The sequence below is a fragment of the Xyrauchen texanus genome, chromosome 33 (assembly GCF_025860055.1).
Source record: "Xyrauchen texanus isolate HMW12.3.18 chromosome 33, RBS_HiC_50CHRs, whole genome shotgun sequence".
Lineage (NCBI taxonomy): Eukaryota > Metazoa > Chordata > Actinopteri > Cypriniformes > Catostomidae > Xyrauchen > Xyrauchen texanus.
The window spans coordinates 27,317,569-27,340,259 of NC_068308.1; the positions used below are offsets into that span (position 1 = coordinate 27,317,569).

A 22,691-nucleotide genomic window follows, 5' to 3' on the forward strand; every position below is an offset into this window, starting at 1 on the left:
ATAGGGTAAACACATAAGAACATTCTGCTTTATACAAGGCAGACTGAAAATAGTACAGTATGTATGCAACTCAATGCAGCACCAGTGTGCAACCTGCAGAGATAGATATTTAATCCAAATCCAGAGTGGCCTCATATAGAACTGGTTACCATTAAGGAACCCAGAATACCTTTATTTACTGCATTTTAACCTCTGGCAATATGCATGGTTGATGAATATCTTGTTTTGTTTGATTCTCAGAGCAATTTCTGTGTGTTTTGGACAGTAGATGGTGCTCTTTTGCCCTCTGGGTTTGTATTTTTACACTAAGAGAGCTCTCAATAGTGTGTAAGCTTTGCATTTAAAATGTAAGAACTAGTCAGTGCTGTGGCACAGTGGGTACTGCAAGTGCATGCATCACATGGAAGCTGCTGTGCTCTTGAATTCAGGTTGAAATTCTTCTCCATGTCTTCATAATTTAGAATTTTCCTATAAGGAATGTTCCAGGTTCAATGGACTGCATTTATAGCATAATATTTATTACCACAGAAAAATTATTTCAACTCATTTATTTAAAACAAGAACAAATGTTAGTAAGGCACTTTTCATGGAAGGGAAAATAGCCAGTCTATAAACGTTAAAATATACACTGTTTTAAAAGTATAGCCACAAGATGTAAATATTATACATGTTAGCATGATTTTCGTGGAATTAAATCTTTGTTCTAAGTGATTTTACTGTGATAAAATCACTTACAGGATTTACCAGTATTACATTGTCATTACAACAAATTCGTCAAATTGAATAGAACTTTACGCAAAGTTTAGAACTAAAATCATACATAGAGTTTATGTCTAATGGCAGTGTTTAAATTGTGTATTTTAATATTTAATTTTTAGTATGGCTTCATTTACTTCCATTGTAAGCTCTTTATTTTTTTTAATTTTTGTTTCCCGTGGTAATAAACACATGCTCTGTTGACTGAGCTTAACTTGTTTTGAACCCAGAACATTCCTTTAAAACTATAAAAATATCTACTCTTTTATTCCTATTAAAATATATTTATTGCAAAATATATTTTTTATATATTTAATCCATTAATGTAATTTTATACAAAGCTTAACAAATAAATAATTAATAAAAAAATACCAATATGAATTTCTAACTATGTGAATGCAAATTAAAAGATGATACTGTTCATAATAATTTGTAATAATTATAAAGCATTACAGAGAAAATCAAAGGTTTCTTGTTTTTCCAAGGGGGGGCCCCAAGAGTTTGGGTGGGGCGTCCAAAGATTTGTAAAGGTTTTAAACCCCTGCAGTGATTAGTGGTGGTGTAGTGGGCTAAAGCACATAACTGTTAATCAGAAAGTTGTCGGTTCGATCCCCACAGCCACCAGCATTGTGTCCTTGAGCAAGGCACTTAACTCAAGGTTGCTCCGGGGGGATTGTCCCTGTAATAAGTGCACTGTAAGTCGCTTTGGATAAAAGCGTCTGCCAAATGCATAAATGTCTGCCAAATGCATAAATGTAAGATTAACTGCAAAAAGCAATTTAAGTTATATCTTTCAAGTGACATGGCTTAATTTCTCCAAAGCAATGAAGGGGAAGAGCAGGGATAAAACACTTGTGGGTCTTGACTCATTTATTCTGATATGTCAGTTGTCGGTACACGTGTCAATTATATTCATAACGCAATCGAGTTGGATACAATTAAACTGGAAGTGCACAAAGGACGATGTTAAAGCAGGCGTTTCTCGGCACCCTCAAGACTCCCAGACTTTATAAAGGTATTTCACAATTGTAATGCATTGTAATAAATAAAAAAATACTATAATGTAAATATACTGTACAGTATGCTGTATGTTTAATAAGTATATACTAATGTTAGTCAATAAACAACAAATCTTAAGATTATGAAGCACCAACATCACTATATACATATTTGTCATATTCACTAATATGCCTCAGTTGATTTCTGTGTATTCTTCATGTGTTAAAGCAGCTCTTGCATTCATACAGACAGGATCATCTCAGAACATTTGTAATATTGTGACCAAATCAGAGCAGAAAACATCAAAACATGCAACCTCTGAATGAGAGATGCTTATAGTAATGTTCCAGTAGACGTGTGTACTCGCCAGTCAGTCACACATCAGACTCGCCGGCGTACAGAGATGAATCATGGATAAAAGGGAGCTGAAGCGTGTTTCGCCTAGGGTGCCATACAAGCAAGAATGGCTACTGATTGTAGGTCATTTTCTGGAAAAGTCTGTACGTGTGAATGCAACAACTAAAACAAGTCAATAAATACAACTGAATAAGAATACAAGAAAAGGAACTGAAAAACAAGAATGAACAGAAAACTTTAGCATTTAGTCAGTTGCTCTGATCATTTCTGCACCTCTCTTATATGTATTATGAATATTGGTTCAACCTTCATCTGTGAATTGGGGACTCTGAGGGGTGTGACAGAAACAATAGATACTCTGCACAACCAAAGACTGAATGACAACACTACGAAATGTCAGGATGACTTAAAATGCCTCTCTGCTCTGTCATGTGTGGCATTTCAAGCATCTATGGGCTTGTACCTTGAAGGGGTTACAAGTTTCATATAATGAAAAAGTAATTGCATGTGCTTGAATGTTGTACTTACTTTTTGGCTTATATGTATTATAGTATTTTATATATTCATAGATCGCACAATGGTGTTTTGTCTGTGTGCTTTACATTTTAGTCTATGTGCTTTGAGCCATCATTGGGAGCATGCCAGTTTCCTTATCCTTAAATAGACCATGTGGTGCTCAGTAGTGGCTCATAATATTAAACGTTTGTGGGCGTGGGTATTTGATGGAAGAGCTTGCATGTGTGCATATGAGTAAAGACATTTCTACAGTTGCCTCTCAACTTTTAGGAAAAAAAATATTGTTTTTTAAAGACTCATGCTTTAACCTCCTGAGACCCCCGCACGACTGCTGTGTGCATTTTCCATTTCTCTTTTTGATTTGTAGTAGCATCTAATAAACAAGCAAAAAAATAAATTCTAGAGCAAATAGTTTTACTAAAAATGAATGTCCATATATGTGAAATTTTTAATTATACCAAGCTATAGAAAGTCATTTTTTTCATACAAAACATTTATTATGTTTCCAGGAGTGTTGGTTATTCATGTTTTTGAGATATTACAGACATTACAGCTGATTTTCTGTAAATCTAACAAGGAGCTAACTAAAGGCTACAGCCTCTAGCATCGGTCGCTAGTGCCCCTCTTGAGGCCAGGAGAGCGAGGTTTACATACTACACAGCTACCTACCAGCTGGCTACTGTTACATCTGCCAAACATGTTGAGTTGTCCACACATCATCTGCAGCTTGAAACTGAACTTTTCATTGGACTTTAGGATTGAATGCACTTAGCTGCATAGAAAGCTATAGGATGCTCCCTTGCTCCCTATTTAGTGAATGACACTGCATGAAAAGAGCTGTATCTGGACCAGTAGACTCCTGTATAAACCGCTGAAATTCAGAAATCTACTGACCTGGAGTCTCAAAATCCACAGGCCCATTTACATCTGATTATATACCATTTAGGATGTTTAAAGGGTAACTAAACCCTAAACCAACTTTTTTTAGTTAATGATCTGTAAGCATGGGGCTTTATTAGTACTGGTCATTGATTCAAGTAATTTTTTTGACATTTGTGTATAAAGTGTTTTAATTCTACAATATATGGTGTAAAAACGTCTGAGTGCTGCCCTCTTCAGGTTGAACGGTGGCTACTGCAGTTAAATTTTCCTATTGGCTGTTGCGGTACTTCGTGACGTAAGCAGGTTCCAGCTCACCACGCCAGATTCATGTACATGTCGTCTTGCGACCGTGTGAGGAATAATAATAACATAGAGTCTGACAGCAGCTGTCAATTAATCCGTCACTACGAGTCTCAGGTGCCCCCGCTCAGCCCCGCACTCGGTTCGTTCCCTCTATCCCTGCCGGGGTCTGCCCACTTTTCTTGCATTTTCAAATATTTCTAGTGGGTGGAGTCAGACTCTGAGCAGGTGTTTAGTTACCCTTTAATGACTGACAATTCCTTCCATGTTATGGCCATTTGTTGCCATGGTAAGTAATCCTCTTAAGTCAGGAGACGTTTTCACACCTGAGTCAGATTTGCATTTATCACCTTTTATTTAAAACGGTCACCCCAATTGGTCATTTGTCTCAAACTGGATTGGCTGCCCTTAAACTTAACCTACCTTTAAATCTTGACAACCATTGGGTCACTGTGTGCACTGGCTTTCATTTAATTGGTTCCAATTTATTTAGCACTAGTGGTCAACCGATATGGGTTTTTTAATGGCCGATGCCGATATCCAGAGAGCAGGGTGGCCGACAGGCCGATACAATGCCAATATATAACACAATATAATATAGTAAATAAAATAAACATAAAATAAAAATTAAAATTATATTGTATTTTAAATGGTATTTTGCAGTTTCATCTGATTTCTGTTTAGTCATAAAATTGTAGTAATTTTTGCACATCAAGAAATTGTTAATGTATTAGGACGAAGGAAGGAAAAATCAGCACACACGGTAGTCCAGCAACCATGGATGGCATGTCCACGTTAGCAATCGGATTTTCTCAAAAAAATATAGAATCAAACCAATTGTACATACAGTGCATAGTGAAAAAGACATTTACTTATCGCACAAATTAAGTGCTTTTACCTTGAAGTTGCACCAGAGACAATTTAGCAGAGACGGGCCACTTCTATTAAAATGAATGGGCGAAATTAGAACTCCCAACTGCAGCCAATGGTCAAAGGATGTAGAAAGGAAGTCCTACTTTACAGGTAAAAGAGCCAATCACCTTTTAGATACAGACATCACCTGTCAATCAACTCGACAACACGCATGCGCATTAGCTATAAAAGCTGGGAAAATTTTATTTTTTAGCTAAATCTTAGGTAAAGTATCACCATTTATGATACAAGTGTTGTCAGATTTTACTGATGATTTGAAATAAGCTCTTTGATTGTAATCTTGACCAACCGTTTTGGACATTCTGGTCTTTCAAGTAGATAGGAGCTGTACATTTCTGAGGTTATAGCATCCTGAGAGCATTTAAAAAATGCATTTAAATAGAATGTCTTTGGTTGCACTCACGCGCTCATGCAGATCCAGCGCAATCACCTGCTTGGATTGTTGTCATGACTTGTGAATCAGAGGATCTTTTGATCCTGATCCTGAAGTTTTGATTCTGGCTGATAAAATACAGTACATGCTTTAGAGGAACATATTAAATGAGCGCTCGACAGGAATAAAACGCTGGATTTTCGTGAGGTTCGTGAATTACATCTGTTTAAATTAAATATCTGCATTTTTGCAAATAGAACTTTTATTAATATTTGCTTTTTAAAAGAAAGTTAAAATTGACAGGGAACTGCTGAGGAGAGACTGTTAGAATACGTGCTTTAGTGGTAAATAAATGAGCGGTCCACAGGATGCTGGATCTGCTCAAGTTGTGTGAGGTTGTATTATTATCTGTTTAAGCGAGATCTGTGCATATTAGCAGAAGTTATATATGATATTAGTTTTATTGATATTTGCCTTTTTATCATTAAACAGTTAAAAGTTAAAGGGAACTGTTGAGGAGAGAGAGGGAGAATGAAACATCTGAGAACATTATGCATCTGCCGCGCCTCTGATATGTGGACAGTTTAAATGAGACTGCGTTGCACAATGGTCTATTATTGTAGTATCACGATGGCACGTAACAACAAAACATACCATGACTGGTCATTTAAATGTCTCAGTCACTTCAAATCAAATCAAATCAAATCAAATCAAATCAAATCAAATCACTTTATTGTCACACTACTGTGTACACAAGTGCAACAGCAGTTGAAAGTCTTGTGTGCAGTTCCGAATAACATAGCAGTACCATTTACAATAAACAACATATTTACACAACACAATTTACATAACAAATGTACACATACTTACACAACACAATATACAATGTACAGTAAACAATACACACAGCCTACAATAAAAAAAAAAATATGGGTGAGGGTATATAAAATATATATAAAGTAGTTGAATTGGGGAGAATATATTTGACAGTCCAGTGTGAGATTATAGATTAATAAAGTGCAGTGCTAAATATTGATCCTGATAGATCAAGTGTTCAAAAGTCTGATTGCTTGGGGGAAGAAGCTATCGTGTAGTCGGCTGGTGCGGGTCCTGATGCTGAGATACCGCCTGCCTGATGGTAGCAGTGAGAGCAGCCCATGACTCGGGTGGCTGGAGTCTCTGATGATCCTCCAAGCTTTTTTCACACACCGCCTGTTATATATGTTCTGGAGGGAGGGAAGCTCACCTCCGATGATGTTTCTGGCAGATTGCACCACCCTTTGCAGGTCTTTGCGGTTGTGGGCGGTGCTATTGCCGTACCAGGCGGTGATGCAGCCAGTCAGGATGCTCTCTACAGTACTATTGTAGAACCGTGTGAGGATGTGGTGGTTCATTCCAAACTTCCTCAGCCGTCTCAGGAAGAAGAGGCGCTGGTGAGCCTTCACATGCAAGCAGCCTTCACACGCCTTCACATGCAACCAGGTGTTTCTCAGCAACCTCAAGAAACAAATCGACAAAACAGGAAAATGTATCAGACAATTAAAATTAAAATCGGCCTCTGCGATATATCGGTCGACCACATTTTAGCTTCACATCTATTGGACTACTGCATGAATTGGTTTTAATTCTTTGGTTAAACTTAAAATTTTGCCCACCCAATCCCAAACATAAATGCTGAGACAATAATTGGCTTTAAAAATCTTTATTAAAAGGAAAACATAAAATATAAAATATAAAACATATAACAATACAAAATATACAAACATCTGAAACATAGTGATCATTTAAGAATTCAGTAAATTAACTGCCATCTGACTCTGTTACTTGCCATCACAAGAAAGTGATTAGCTCCCAGTATAGTATGGGTCTGCATCAAGTCTCTGCTTTAGCTCCTGAAACAGAGCTTCTCAAAGCTGCTGGTTTTACAACCAACACTGGCCTCCTATAGAAAACACCATCTTCTTCATCAGACATCATGTCCACGTAATACACAATACTCCTGTGTCTTTCTCTGTTGACCTGATCTCCAGCAACTGAAAACACCCACTTAAAGAACTCCTAGCAACATATGCATTAAAAAAAGTTCCATCAAATGTATAACAGATTTTTAAACTGACTCTCCTCTCTCTTTGCCACAATATTGATTGAGTATCTCAGGTCTGCCTTTTCCTAAATGAAATTAGGAATGCTTCTTCCTAATAGTCTCATTATAAGTCATGCAGGACACTTAAAAGACATAAAATATTGTTAGTAAAAGAAGACTGGATCGGTGAACCAACATAAAAATGGATCTTAAAAGATTGTAACAACAGTTTAAATGTTACCTTACATTCTCTGAAGATTAGTTGAGTCTGGTCGTGAGGGATACATTATTCTGTGGAATCATTACGTGAGAGATTATAATTCAGTTATATCAGATTAAGTTCAATGCAGTATTGGTGTTAAATACACTATAAAACATCTGTTTTAACTGGTTAGTGCATTATTTTAATGAAGATTCTTGTAAGAATGTTGCAGTTTGTCTGTAGCATCTGTAGGTGTGTTTGAAATGACTCAAGTATGACCAGAGATCAGAACAACAAAAGTCTATGCTGGAGGAGATGGGTTATGAGGTGGAGATGTGTATGTGGGAAAGGGGTCAATCATGAATAGTCAACAATGGGGGAGACCGGGGCTAGTTGTTACACTTTTTACTCCAGTAAATATTTCTCAGAGTAGGTTTATTTTTAAGTCTTTAAGGTAACACTTTATAATAATGGCCCGTCATTAATAGGTAATTATGTAGGAATTAATGCAGGACAAATTAGTATGTAATATGTAATAGTGAACAGATGAGTGAGGTTGTTCCCTGTTAGGTAATAAATAATTACTGAATTTGATTTGCCTCATTGAGAACTAATAACTAACAATGGCTAATTTAAAATAACTACCAATTAATTACTAATCAAAGCATTAACATGTGCCTAAAATGTGAATGATTATGTTTTTATTGTGAACAAGATCATGAAATGTGCTTTCAGAGAAACATGCACCTCATCAGTGTTTTTTTTATTTTGGTAGAAATTAATTTATGAACATATCAGCTCTCTAAATCAAGGCCTTACCTTACAGAAATATAGGGATGTATGTACCCAACCTGTGTATTCCTTATGGATATCTCGTTCAGTACAAATTATTAACTTTGGCATTTTTTATATTGCTGGATGTCTTTTTGAATAATTTTGGTAACCCATAAGTTTGAGTCAAGTGTTACCACATAAATATGTAAATACTACTCATGTTAATGAATAGAATCATATTGCACAGTGATAAAAAAACAACAATAAAAAAATGGGTTTCTCACCTCTGGAAAAGCAGTTCACTAAATCGCCCAGTGAGATTATCAAACTGCAAAAGGCTGAGATGTTATTAAAAACAAATATAATCTGTATGTGTCGCATGCTTCAAAGTAAATGCTGCTGTCTGCCAAGGTTATGCAAAAACAATTGGATTTTGCTTTGTTTAACCTATAAAACTAAAAATTATTATAAAGAAGCCATGTGACTCATATGCATTAATAACACATTCAGATGAATGGCACAGACATTTAAAGGCAACTATTATCGCCCCCCCTTGTGTACGCATACCCCCCCTCCCCTTCCCCAAACACACACACACACTTTTCGCTCAGACTTTTCTGCTGCTGTGTCTGTGTGCTCAAGCACAGCTGGAAGATGCTTGTTGGCCTATAGTGAGTATGCTACAGTCATCTCCCAGAGGATTTAGTGGTGATTTTGTTTTCACAACTCCCCCATAATCCGCTCTGGCAGGACACTTCCTTGGTAGTACTTAACAGTCATTATACTTTACGTTGTCTCTTTGCCCACATAGGATCCACCTGGATCATATAAGTCACTTGTGAGCTTTATGCATCTGTAATGTCATAGTCATTATGTTGATGCAAAGAGACACACAGAGATGAGGAGATTTAGATTAAAAGCTCCACTCAGGATATCTGGCCATGTTTCTGCTGTGTCTATGCTTAGCAGATTTCGAGCCTGACTAATGTTACATTCGATCCAGTGCTGATTTATAGAACTGCTGTAACATCATCCTCTCAGTCCATTGCATCCATGAATCGACATAAAATATGAGAGCAATGAGTGAACTGATTGAGTGACTGTTAAGGATAGTGTTAGGGGTAGTTCGCCTGAAAATGTCAGTTTTGTCATAATTTGCTCACCCTCATATTGTTGTAAACCTGTATGACTTTCTTCATTGGAATACAAAACAAGATATTTAAAGAATATACTGGTCGCTCATTTCCATGCAATTACAATGAATGGGGACTGGGCCTTTCAAGCATAGAAAAGGATGCAAAAGCACCATAAAAGTTTCATAAATGTGGTCCATATGACTCGTGCACTATATTCCAAGTCGTCTGAAGTCATACGTATAATAGATTTGTGCAAGGAACAAGGACTTAATTTAATTAAACTTAAGTCTTTATTCACTGACAATCTTTCCATCCAGTGAGTTTTTAACTCAAGAACTGCTGTGTCCGGATCATTGAGTTAGTGAGTTTTACTCAAGAACTGGATCAATCAGATTCATAAATAAATTACAGAGACTGGCTTTGTGAATCGGATCAACTGATTCTTTGAAAAGATGACTTGAAAAGATTGAGAAGGCAAAAAACAAAAGCTGAATAATTTTTATTTTTGGGCAAACTATTTAAAGTGCTTGTTTGAATGTGTGTTGTAAATGCTTCTATGTTCTATGTGTGTGTGTCGGGAATCATTCATTTTCATTCCAGTGTATCAAGCAAACAAATATCACACACTTCACACTGAAGTGACAGTTTAAATAATTGACCACTGTATTGAAAATTGACTTTTCAATATATTAGCTATCTAATCTCTGACAATAACTGTGAAGACACTCTTTTATAGCCTTGTCACAATAATTGGACACACTTAATAGTGTATTTGAGGAAATTAGTGTCTTGGTACTCAGCAAGACAATCCAGGGTTTATGATTCTAAAAGTAAAACAAACAAGGTGGACTTCCGAAGCTTTGGTGATATGCCATGCTGAATGTTTACACTCATTTGGCATGGCTTTACAAGCTCAGATGGAAGAGCTTTCTGGTTAAGGCAGAGTCTTTCTTTTAATCAGAAATGTCAATGCATTATTGTCTGTGCTTGATTTCCTAGTACATCCCATTTAAGCCTTTAGAGATACTACACTGTACCTGGAAGCTGATGCCCTCCCTAGTATTACACAAAAGACTCAATCAAAAGATCAGGCACATGATTTGCCAAACCAATCAGTGTAAAACTTTGTAATTTTCCAGAAGATGTACCTTATCATAGAGGATTAGGCTGGGGCGCGTCTGTTTTTGATATCGCAACTGATTGCAGCTCTCATCTGCTGTATACAGTCATAAAGTCATGACTCTGACTGGCCCAGGTGCTCTTTTTCCCCTCCTGCGAAGATAATCACTAAAAATACATCAGACATAATCTGCTTAAGGAAACCAGGAAGAAGCTCACAGCCGCAGCTCAGAGCATCTTCACCAACAACACACAAATAAACCCTTGCGATCTGCTCGTTTAATCTAGCTATTGTGTGACCGCGGGCGATTTTGATATTCATCTAATCTCTCTTCATTCTGTAGCCTGCCTCTGTAGGCAGGGGGACTCACCATGCCCAACTTACCCAATCTTAACAGCTTTGGTAAACTGTGCGGCTCTGGTCACAGCGACGACTCGGTGGTGCTGGACAGGGTGAAGCGCAAGAACTCAGTTCGGAGAATGTCCATTATCGAGGATGGGAACGTGGCTGAGGTGCTCTACCTCATTCCCAAACAGTCCATGATGGAGCAGCTGCCCTTCCTCAACCCAAGTGAATATGTCATCCTGGAGAAAATGGCACCTCCTGACATGGGACCTGGTAAGGGAGGATAAAGAGAGAATGGGAGAAAGCAAGAGTAGAACCTCACATTGATATGTGTTATCACAGAAGATCAATATAATTATGTAGCTGTTTGTGTCGTCATTCAGTTTGACTGTATATATATATATATAATTAAATTTGCTTTTAATTTGGTCTTTAACAGGACTATCCTAGAGTTGATTTAAAGTTCCATTAATGACTCATGTTGAAAAGTTATTTAGTAATAGTAATTTCAAAGAGGAAAGGTATTTGTGCAGTATTTGTTTTTTGAACAGTTGCCTTTTAACCGGAAAAATTAGCATTTTACATCAAAACTTGCATTGATGAAGAATAGCAACTTCAAGTCATAGTCAGTCATATCTGCAGAGGGTCAAAACCTATCAACTGATCATATAAACATAACTTTTTTGAATAGCCATTGTAATTGAGGAGATAAACAGAGCTGTTGGCATTTCTGTTTGTGTCACGAACCCCGCTCCTCTGCCCCATCCCCGCTTCGTCGCACACACACACTCACTCCCTCGACCTCACTCCCTCGCTCCGCCCCCTCGAGCTTTTCACACTCTTTTTGCTCGCTCGAGCCCTCACCCCCACTTTGCTCCTACTTGCTCACATGCTCGTAGGTTATCTCCCTTCCTCGAGTTTCTCACGCGTTTCCAATCCCCCAGAACATTATGACCACCTGCACTCGCGTCATCTGCACTCCTGCACATTAGTTTCACCTGCACTCGTCTCATCACCTATCATTGTTTACACCTGCACTCGCCCCTATATATTTCACAACCCGTTCGTCTCACCCCTGTTGGTTATTGTATTTAGTTTACCGTGTCTTTGCCCTCCGCTAGTCTCGTCTAGTTTTGACCTCCTCTCGTTCACCTCTTAGCTTGCCAGCTCCCCTTGTTCCCCTGTCTTTTGCTCCCACTAGTCTCGTCATTTTCCTCTTGATTCCCCGGCTTTCGACCTCACGCTCCCTTTGACTACTCTTCACTGGATTTGCCCCTTGATTGTACTTTTGCCTGCCTGCAATAAAAACGCAGTTTTTGACTTACATTGTGACTGTCTCTTCTTGTGCGGGTTACAGTTTGTAAGGTAGTGGGATGGTGGGCTTATCTAAAGATGAGCTGGATCACAGCACTGTCCTGCTGGCAGGATTATGGCTCAAACAGTGGATATATTACCTTACACATCTTCCCATTAGTCTTCGGTGGTCACTTTTTCACAGTCACGCATCATCCAATCACTGCCAACTATGTTAAAATAAAATTATACATGTTGAGTAGTCCAAACATCATCTGAAGCTTGAAACTGAACTTTCGGTCAGATTTTAAGAGTGAATGCACTTAGCTGCATAGAGAGCTATAGGATGGTCCCTTGCTCCCTATTTAGTGAATTACTTAACCTACAGTGTGCTGAAATGTCGAAATGCCTCTTATTTTTTATCCTTACTCTATATAAACCCTCTGAAAGCAAAGTTTTTCAGCTTTTGGATAAACCCTTTGATTTTCAATGTGTTAAAACAGTAAATATAGGATTTCTAAGGGATAAATGCGCTAAAGTACACATTAGTGTACATTATGTTTATCAGCGTTTGGTGATAAATCGGCATATCAGATTAAATTAGAGAGACTCTAATCTTTTGACTCAAATAGATTTCAAAGTAAAAACTTAATAGGTTGCTTACAAGATGTTGTTTTGTTGGCGTTTCTCCCAAAAACAAACTGTTGTTTACACCATAGCGTTAAGTCACATGAATCATACGTCAAAAGATTAACCCTTTACTGACACCACAGAGTCTTCTCAACTGAAATCAGTCGGTTTAAATTCATTTAAATTATGCATTGCATATTGTGAAGCCAAAATATAATGTCCACGTACGTATATGCGGGGATGAAAGAGGTTAAAGTGCTCTGCAAAACTTCTTAAATGTGATTAAAAATGGGAAAACATTTGCTGACCAGCTACTCTAAAAATCCTGCATGCATGTACAGTATACCATTTTTAACCTCATATGGTGATGAGATTTTTATTGGTTAATGTGGCAGGGCGGAGGGCGGGGCCGGGTCGTGATCCTACACACCCGGTCCCGTATTAGGCTAATTATGCCTCCGTGAGGTTTAAGGGCTGACTGCAGAGGGCCGTGCGGGAGAGAGAGATCGTTAGCGGACATGTCCGTCATGTGTGTTTGTGTTGTCTTTTAAGTTTTCCATTAAACTATGATTTATATCGTCAAGCCGGTTCTCGCCTCCTCCTTTCCCATCCTTTAACTGTTTTACACTTAATTACCCACAGGACTAGAATCTTTGGAAATGTACCCTGATGGCACACATAATATATGCTGCCAACATTTCTATTCGAAGTGTGAGTTTTCATTTTGAAGATGTAATTTGTAGATGGCTGTTGCTCATCTGCAAAATGGCTATAACATTTTCCCTGTGAGATGTTAGAACAAGAACAAAGGGTTTTTGAAACGTCTATGATTTAGAATGAATGCCAATCAGGTATTAACAGCAATAGGTATTTTTCTGTTATATGGAAAGAAATATGAGCAGTATATTTTGAATTTGAGGTTTGAATGACCTGTGGGGATCAGAAAGATTGGAGAGGAGTTCATGATTCACATGGATCCATAAGGCTGTCCTGTTAATGTTTGATGTTAGGTTACAGTTATGTTGCAATTGGTCTTCTTTCATGAATTATTTGCTTAATTAATTGTGGAAAAATTTGTGTAAAAATAAAACTGAATCAATAAAGCTCTTCTTTATTGCATTTGTTATAAGAATAGTTTGCCCAAAAATGGAAATTCTTTCATAATTTATTGACTTTCCTGTTATTTCAAACTAGTATTTCTTTTGTTGAACACAAAAGATGTTAGTCTGAATGTTAGCCTAAGTCAACATTCACTTTCCATCGTTTTTCCATACAAGGAAAGTGAATGGTGACTAAGGCTAACATTCTGACTAACATCATCTTTTGTGGAACAACATGATTGTGAGTAAATATTTTTTTTAATTATTATCTTTTTAAGACATGATGATAGAAACCAGTATTAGACCTGATTAGAACTGTAATAGGCTATGGAGTAGTGCTGAAAAATATGGAGTAGTTCTCTAACTTTATCCTCATTGGTTTGGCTCTGTTATTTCACTTTACTTTCAATTTGTGACAGAAGATTCAGCTGTTTTCTTCTGCTAATAATACAGGATTTAAGTTCCCCTCTTTATCCAGCACCTGCTGTCTCTGACCCCCCAAACACTATCAGTGTGTCTCTCTCTGGCCCAAACATGCCCTTATCTAAAAAAAATCAGCTAATCTCCTTGACCCATACAAACCCATAAACATTAAAATCCAAAGACATATATTTATTTGACTCAATTAAAACAGGAATTGTATGTACAACCTCTTTTCTGTTTTATTTTGGAAGTGCGAAGACGGGGCTTCTAGATAATTTGTCAGGGCAGCCCCATTCTTTCAGTGCACAGTTGCCCATAGTGATGCCTCCGCACTAGTGTGAATATTAATAACTCTTAATAAACTCCCAAATTCAATTGTTGCCCAAGTAATCCTATAATCTACTGCAGTGATGTGTGGATAGTCCAGAGAGAGCCTTTGCCGATCCCTCAAAGCCTAGTAATTGTACATTTGTTTCATTTTACATACCAAATCTCATTCCCCTCAGATCTTATTTACTCCATTGTACCCGAGTTTGTTTTACTCGTAATGTTCATTCCATGTCTGTGGATTAATGAATGCTAGTTGTTTTCCAGAAAATTCTTCTTTTTAATGTTGAACACAGACAGCACTCTGCATCAAGTAGGTTTTAGAGGTAATAGCAATTCAGTGAGGTAAAAACAACTAATCAGAGCATGTGATGATAAACAGTGGGATGGAGACAGTCGCTCTGTTCCAAAACCTAGTCAGTTGACTATGGAGGCAGCATTTCAAGGCATCATATGTAATGAGACGCAAAGAATGTTCCTAACAGTGGGTAACTTCATTTTGCTGCCTTCTAAGGGTACGTTTACATGACAATGATGTTCTAAAAACATAAAAGTTTTTTCTTTGAGTTTTTGAAAAGTTTTATGTACAGACGACAACGTTTTCAAAACGATCCCCGTTCACACGGATCCACGACTATGACTAAAAACGCTGTATTATGCATGCCAGGCCAGTAGTTGGTGATGTCACTTTGTAAAGAAACACCTGTGCACATAAGCATTCATCCACAGAGCGGTGAATACAAACAATGAAGATGGTAAAAGCATCAAGCAATTTTGTCTGGATGGACGATGAGGTTGCTTTATTATTAAAATTATTTGCTGGAGCAGCGTCAGTAAACTAAAAATCTTGAGTAGCACAAACACAGACCTGTAGTCTGCCATTTAAGTTTTGAATGTCTCACGTGCTGTTTTGAATTACTTGCGCTCATGCCTATGACTGAACATGTAATATGTGTGCGCATGACGTCATCGTTTTCACAAATTCATGTTTTTGTATGTTTACACGGAGATGATAATGGCATTGTTTTCAAAAACTTGCACTTTGAATCCCGTTTTCAAAAGTTTGCGTTTTCAGGCCCTAAAACCCCATTGTTGTGTAAACGAACAGCCAAAATGCATAAAAAAATGTCTGTTTTTAGTTGAAAACATTGTTGTCTAAATGGCCCCTAAGATACTTCCTGCCAAATTCTAAGGTGCTGACTTCAGACCAAACATGTTTTCACCATCTGCGCTGTTTTTAATAGTTTTGCTTTGTAAACCTGCGCTAGACAGATGTTTTGGTTTGCGGCATGTCTCATTTTTTATTTTTTTGCATCATGTACCGGAGCACAGTGTTTCTCACACACCATGTCTGGCAGGGGTGGACTGGGAAGAGAAATCGGCCCGGGATTTTACATAGAAACTGGCCCAAAAGTTGTTGAGCGGGGTCACTGTCCTTTTCTGCATATCGTTGCCCGATTTGGCATATCGCAGTGTTGTTTTGTGGCCAGTTCTGCATAACAGAACGTCTCATTTCAGCTTATCGCGGCCCATTCGGCCCATTTCGTTGCTGGCCCAGTTCTCTGATCTGTTGTATTCATTGTGCTTATTGGTGTTTCGTGCCATTAGCTTGGCAACATGCTAACGTCAATCTCCATTGAAATCAACTACGAGTTCAGTCTTCAGTGCGGAGCATTATTCGTGTGGTGTGTGGAGTTACTGCCTATGTAGAGAATTCCAAATCAGTCACTTGAGGTGCCATGACCGATAGGATGCTGCCTTAGCAGACTGCTGCCTATGTAGATAGTTAACTGGCTTTGGAACAGAGCTAGGGTGTATGAGAGAGAGAGACAGAACAGGCAGGGACAGAATTGTGCGGGATACAAAAATGAGTCACATGTATCTGTCGTCCCTCCCCTCCATTTCTGTTTGAAGAATTTAAGATGGTGCCTTGCGTGACTGTGGAATCTGCATTTGTCACACACAGCAGCTGCAACCTGGTTATTTCAGAAGAGCGAGGGCAGAGTCCACAGGCACACACACACAAACACACACTATGCGTGTGCATGGGGAGGGCTGCTCAAGAAACGAAGCCCAAGCTAGCAGTTGCTGAGCGGCTGCTTAGTTTGAGAGTGCAAGATCTCTCTTTCTGTTCCTCTGCTGTCAGCTTGCCTTTCCTCTCTTGTTGCCTTGCTCTCTCTCGCACTCTCTCTATTTCTCTATCTGTCTATCTCCCTCGCTCTCTTGCAACGTCTCCTCCTCACGTTTGGTATCAGTGGAGGAATAAAGCAGAAGAATCCAGGGAAGAAGGCAGGCAGGAAGAAGCAGCTCTCTACCATTGATCCTCCTCTCCAGAGCCCCAGCAGAACACTGAGGAGCCAATGGTCATGGTGAAGGAGAAAGGTAGCATGGCATTGCACAGCACTGGGTGGGGACCTGGAGAGGGCTACAGTGATTTGCTCATGCAGAGGGAGAAAACCAGGACAGTGTCAGTGTGTTTGATGTTAGAGAGAACCGTTTTGTGGTTTAGAAGGATGGCGGTACGTAAAAATAACTGTGATACTGCAGATTTGGGAAATATAGCCAATATATCGGATGCAATTTGGTCATTTTCGGATAACAGTGCCTGATTGGCTGATTAACAAAAGTGGTAATTCTGCTAGGTGTCAGTTTCAAAATCTACCTAGCTTTGTCAATGGGTTGAGCACATCTTTTGTCTTCAAATACTGTATTTTGAGACAATATTGTGTAAAATTCAGCAATTTTGTGTACAGACTATTTGCTGTCAATAAATTGTATTACGTACTGTATATTGAAATTATATCAGTCGTTGGCCACCCTACTCTCCAGATATCAACATCAGTCATTACAAAAAATCATGTCCATCGACCACTAATTGGTAGTTAAGTGCAGATAAAAAAGATTGTGGTTTTGTATTGTTTTTGTTGTTTTGTTGCTTATGTTTAATATTACACAAATCATAGATAATTGTTTGTGTGTAAATGTGTTGGGTTGGTGTCAAAAGTCTCAGATAAGTAATACATCACTGAGACAGAATCATTTCGACACACAATATGTGGATTGCACATGTGCTGTACAAATGTTATGTATGTGTATGTTTATCCAGAAGACCAAGTAAGAATCCATTTCAGTGTGTATATTTTTGTGTATGAACCATTTATGTGGTCTGGCACATACAGTATATTAGGTATTTTGTCATGGTTAAACATGAGATAATTCATAACTGTCTGACTTGTCTATGCCGGACTTGTGTGCACATGTGTGTGTTTAGCTCTACAGAGCTTATTGAGAATGATAAGTGCCAATAACTTGGATGTTTCCGTGTTATCTGATGAGGGAAGCCATATTAGAACAGGAACATCGGCTGAATGTTAAACGTTTCATTATCATCTTCTCTCAGGCCTCAGGACCAAACAACCTGATTAAAACAATTCTTATTTGCACAGAAACACAGCCGATGTAGTACATAAACTGGCAGTTATTAAAAAAACTTAAAAAAAACTGGTTCCTTCAAATGGCACAGTTTCCAGCAGATATTTTGTTTAAAACTATGTAGGCATTTAGAGGGCTATTGAATTATTTAGTGAATGAAGGCAGCACACAGTGCATTCTTGTTAAAGACACAATTAAAAAATTGTTTGTGAGTAAAAAAATGGGTTTCCAGAAGAAAACCCTGGATACTGACTCTGTCACGACTAGGAGACACAGACGAAGGATGTTTGGGAGCACATTGTGCATGTGTTTTGAACTAATAGATTGTGGTTTAGTAAAAGCTAATAGTGGTCTGCGCAGAATGAGGGAGGGGGCCAGGATAAAGGGAGATGAGAGGAGAGAGACTGAGATAGAGAATGAACTCAATAATGCATTTAGCCAAGCGCTGTAACCATGGCAACCAGGCGATGACTGGTCTGTTGCTGAGGCCGTACCTTGTGTGAATCACAGCCCAGAAAACACTGCAAACCCACCTCACACAACTGTATTCACACATACACACTCACAATCACGTGTAGGTCAATGTTTATACATATGTAATATACAGGTATTATACAGTAACACAGTAATCAGCATAATTTGTTCACACTGTTCACACAATCGCTGGGAACTCCAGTACTGCATCTATCACAGTATTATACACTGATTGCAGAAATTCTCCTTTTAACAAAAACACAGAAATTAATTCATGAAAAAGCTTAATTTGTGGCCATGTGAGGCTTTGTGTGTGTACTTTTTAATGTTTAAAGGGGTCATGAAATGCTATTTTTGTAATTTTATTATCTTCCCTGAGGTCCACTGATAATTTTAGTAAAGTCTTTTTGCACCCAAACAGTCATAATTTAGTAATAAATTATAATTTTCCACACTGTCCGTGGCCTTCTGGCTGAAACACTTGGTTTGGCCTCAGCATCTTCTTTAAACTTCAACGTAAATGCCTACTGTTATGATTGGCTTACATTGTGCAGGCCCTCAAATACAGCCATATTTGAAACTTAAGCGTAAGAGAATGAACAAGCTCCACAACATTATAAAACAACATTTCAGGGTTTCCAAATAACGCACATCCAACACATTGCATCTGAATATATTAAACTGTTTACTCAAGCACATCAGCACCATAAACAATCAAACAGTCACAGCATTTGAAATATTCATATTTTAAATAGTTTATTTTTGGTTTTGCGATTGAGTCCAATAGAGTTTTTAACTTCCCCATCCTTCAATAACAGTTGCAAAGCTTAAATCTTATTATGACAGGTTCACAAACAATCCATGCTGATATGAGCTGGGAAAAAATATGCACATACATAGTCTAAAGCACTGTGAAATGACGCACACACATAGGCACACATCACCAGAAACACATCAAAACGGTCAAAGTTGCCATCTAGTGAAGGTTTTCATATGCTAACATTAAAAATAGTGCAGATGTGCGAAATAATTTGTCCAGGATGAGTTTGTGCTCAAAAGAGCAAGACCCAGACCAGTTGATGAAAAAGAATGGCCTCTTCTGTTCTGAGTTGTAACTTGACACCGCATCTTTTAAAAGCAGAGCGAAATACATGACAACAATCAACAATGTATTTCTTGTGCATGTTTATATACTAAAATAATAAAAAAAAATAGTACAGATGTGTCCCCTTTGGTGTTCAGGAATAGTTAGGCCTGTTTGTCCTGCTCTTGGTCTGTCTATCAAACTGAGCGTGAGTGACCAGGGCCAAGGCTGTGATGACACATGTTGTCACATGTTGTGGGATGTATAAATCCAAATGAGCAGCAATGTCTCATGACGTCATAAACACACCGATTTCAAAACTAGATGTTTCAGCAGAGTGGAAACTGTAAATGCTCTTTTTAGACTGGGGAGGTAGTTTTGAGTTCTGAAATATACAGTATGATTTTATAGTACAGTTACCTCTTATATATCTAAATATCAAGGAAAATTGTATTCTCCATGTAATCATGACCCCTTTAATATTTGTTTACACTGAATTTAATGCACTAAAGAAACATATACACTTAGTTATGTAGGTAGTCTTTGTTTTAAACAGTATCCAGCATTGTGACATACTATACTTTTAAACTTTTAAAAGTGTAGTTAAGATAGCAAAACGTATACATTATTCATACAGTTTATTAATTGAGTGAATACATGGAATATTTCTACAAGCAAATGGCATAAAAACTAAAATGTTTTTAACAATGGTAAACACTTAAAGAAATGCCAAATAATCATATCACCAAAAATACACACTTTCCCTTTTATACATTTCAAACTTAGATCTTGTTTTTGAAAAAGTAAATAGACATTTTATTTGTCAACTGCCCATGTAAAAAGAAAAAAATGTTAGGACAATTTTTTACAACTGTGGTGCCCTTTTTCATGATCTCGCATAGGGCGATGCAAATCTATGGGCAGGCCGTTTTTACACACACAAAAACTATAATAGTAGACATATCTCATGTTGTTCCAAACCCAAATGACTTTCTTCAGTGCAACACAAAAGAAGTTGTTAGGCAGAATATTAGCCTCAATCACCATTTACTTTTATTGCATCTTATTTCCATACAGTGTATGTGAATGGTGACTGAGGCTGTCATTCTGCCTAACCTCTTCTTTTGTGTTCCATGGAAAAAAGAAAGCCATATTGGTTTGAATAAAATGTAAATGATGACAGAATTTTCATTTTATTTTCATTTGGCCTATTCCTTTAAAATGCCACCCATTTTCAAATCCCCATTAAAAGTATTATTTAAACTTTAATATGCCAATTCAGTGCCATAATGGAATCTCAGCACTCTGTGCTGAATTTACATTGACCATTTCCACCATCATGCATGCAGAAAAGAAGTGTCTGAGCCTAACTTGGCAATGAAATCACATTCACACAGATACACAATCACACACATCTCAACTCCACTCAACACATGCTGGCATACTGTTTGTACTATTTGAGGTGAAATAGGAATTCACTCAGTTGGACCCATGTCAAAAGCACATAACTTTGATAACCTTTTCCATAAATGGTCACAGAATGGTTTGGATGATTGTGAATGGTATCACTGGTCTGAAAATTGTGCCATTGTGACACAATAAACACAGAACAAGGCACTAGGTATTGCATAGTGTATTGTTATTCTGTCGGAGGAATGGATTGGCTAAACTATTTTTGTAGCCCTCTATTTCAGGACAGGACATTTCAGGATAATGACAGTAAGCCAAAGACAGCATCTGTAATAGATCAAATGAACGTTTATGCTCACCTACTCAGACATTTAATCTTTGCTTTACTGTTTCTAAATTTAGCTTCATGATATCAATACTGGAAATGGAAGACAGCTAATATCTGGATAAATGATCAGTCATTTACTTTTGTATTAGTGTGTGCAAACATTTGGCTTAGTGACTTTTTTTTCTCATTCTCTGGTATTAGCTGGCCTGAAATGTTGTAATGCATTTAATGGCCTTATAATGTCATTGAAAGTTCACAAAGGATGTGCTCCCCTTGAAATGGATTCATAGAAATATCTACCAACCACTTTTAAAAGGACATTGCAGAAATCCAGATGCAGAAGTGTGTGTGACACCACATGGCTGTCATTGTTTCTTAGTTATGATACCTGTGGTACATTACATAAGTCAGTTATCTCTGGAGCCCCACAAGCTTATCACAATTTCACAATATTATGAATAAAAGCTGTCCTTTGCTCACCTGGTGAGTTGGCTTCATGTATTGTTGAGCACTCCGTAAAGATTTTATAACTTTACCCTTTAATACTAACCTTTAACTTGATTGTTAGCAATCACTTCTTTAACATGATTTATTCTTTATCTGCAAAGTGACATTTGCTAGATGTGCCACATGTGTCACAGGTGGCAATGAACAGCATAGCTATACAAAGAGGAACATAGAGTTCCTGTTACACTAAAGGTGCGTACACAGATGGGTTATATAGATACTGATGTATAGGGAGTGGAGTGTAAGATTAGCAGAAAGCATTTTTATACAACAAATATCTAAAAAAGGATGTGATTGGAGTAAAGAGTCAAGGTAAGGGCTGAGCAAGTGTGACAAAACCCCTTTGTTGGTCTAATGTTTGAAATGGTTTGTACTGAAGGTATGGTAGATATACAAACATTTGGTCATCATTTAAAGTAATATACTGAGTTCAATACAAGTTAAGCTCAATTGACAGCATTTGTGGCACAATATTGATTACCATAAAAATTATTAAGATTTCTTTAAAATAAGCAAAAATCTGGGTTCCTGTGAGGCATTTACAATGGAAGTGAATAGGGACCAATCCGTAAACATTAATATACTCACTTTTTTTAAAGTATAGACATGATAAGATGCGCGGATTGACGGTCTCAGAAGCGGCGGTAACTGAGACTTGTCCTCCACCACCCTGATAAAGGTGAGTAACTGCGCCACCACGAGGACCTACTAACTAAGTAGTGGGAATTGGGCATTCTAAATTGGGGAGAAAAAAATAAATAAATTAAACGACTATAAAATGTTGCTTTAAACAACTTTACTGCTCAAATAATATATTCATTTTAACTGAATAATTAATGTGTTTTTATAAAATTATAAGCTTCACATTTCTGCCTTGAAACCCTCCAAATATTGACGCCATTCACTT

General features: G+C 37.7%; 1 protein-coding gene across 1 annotated transcript in view; it reads left to right on the plus strand.

Annotated features, from left to right (window-relative positions):
* The first annotated feature begins 10,640 nt into the window (after nt 1-10,640).
* The window catches only part of LOC127626600 (actin-binding LIM protein 1-like), an 86,296-nt gene continuing 74,245 nt past the window's right edge, over nt 10,641-22,691 (plus strand). Inside the window, exon 1 of the mRNA XM_052102501.1 lies at nt 10,641-11,049. Coding sequence (XP_051958461.1) covers nt 10,803-11,049 — 247 coding nt within the window. The 5' untranslated portion in view covers nt 10,641-10,802. The remainder of the gene's footprint in view (nt 11,050-22,691) is intronic.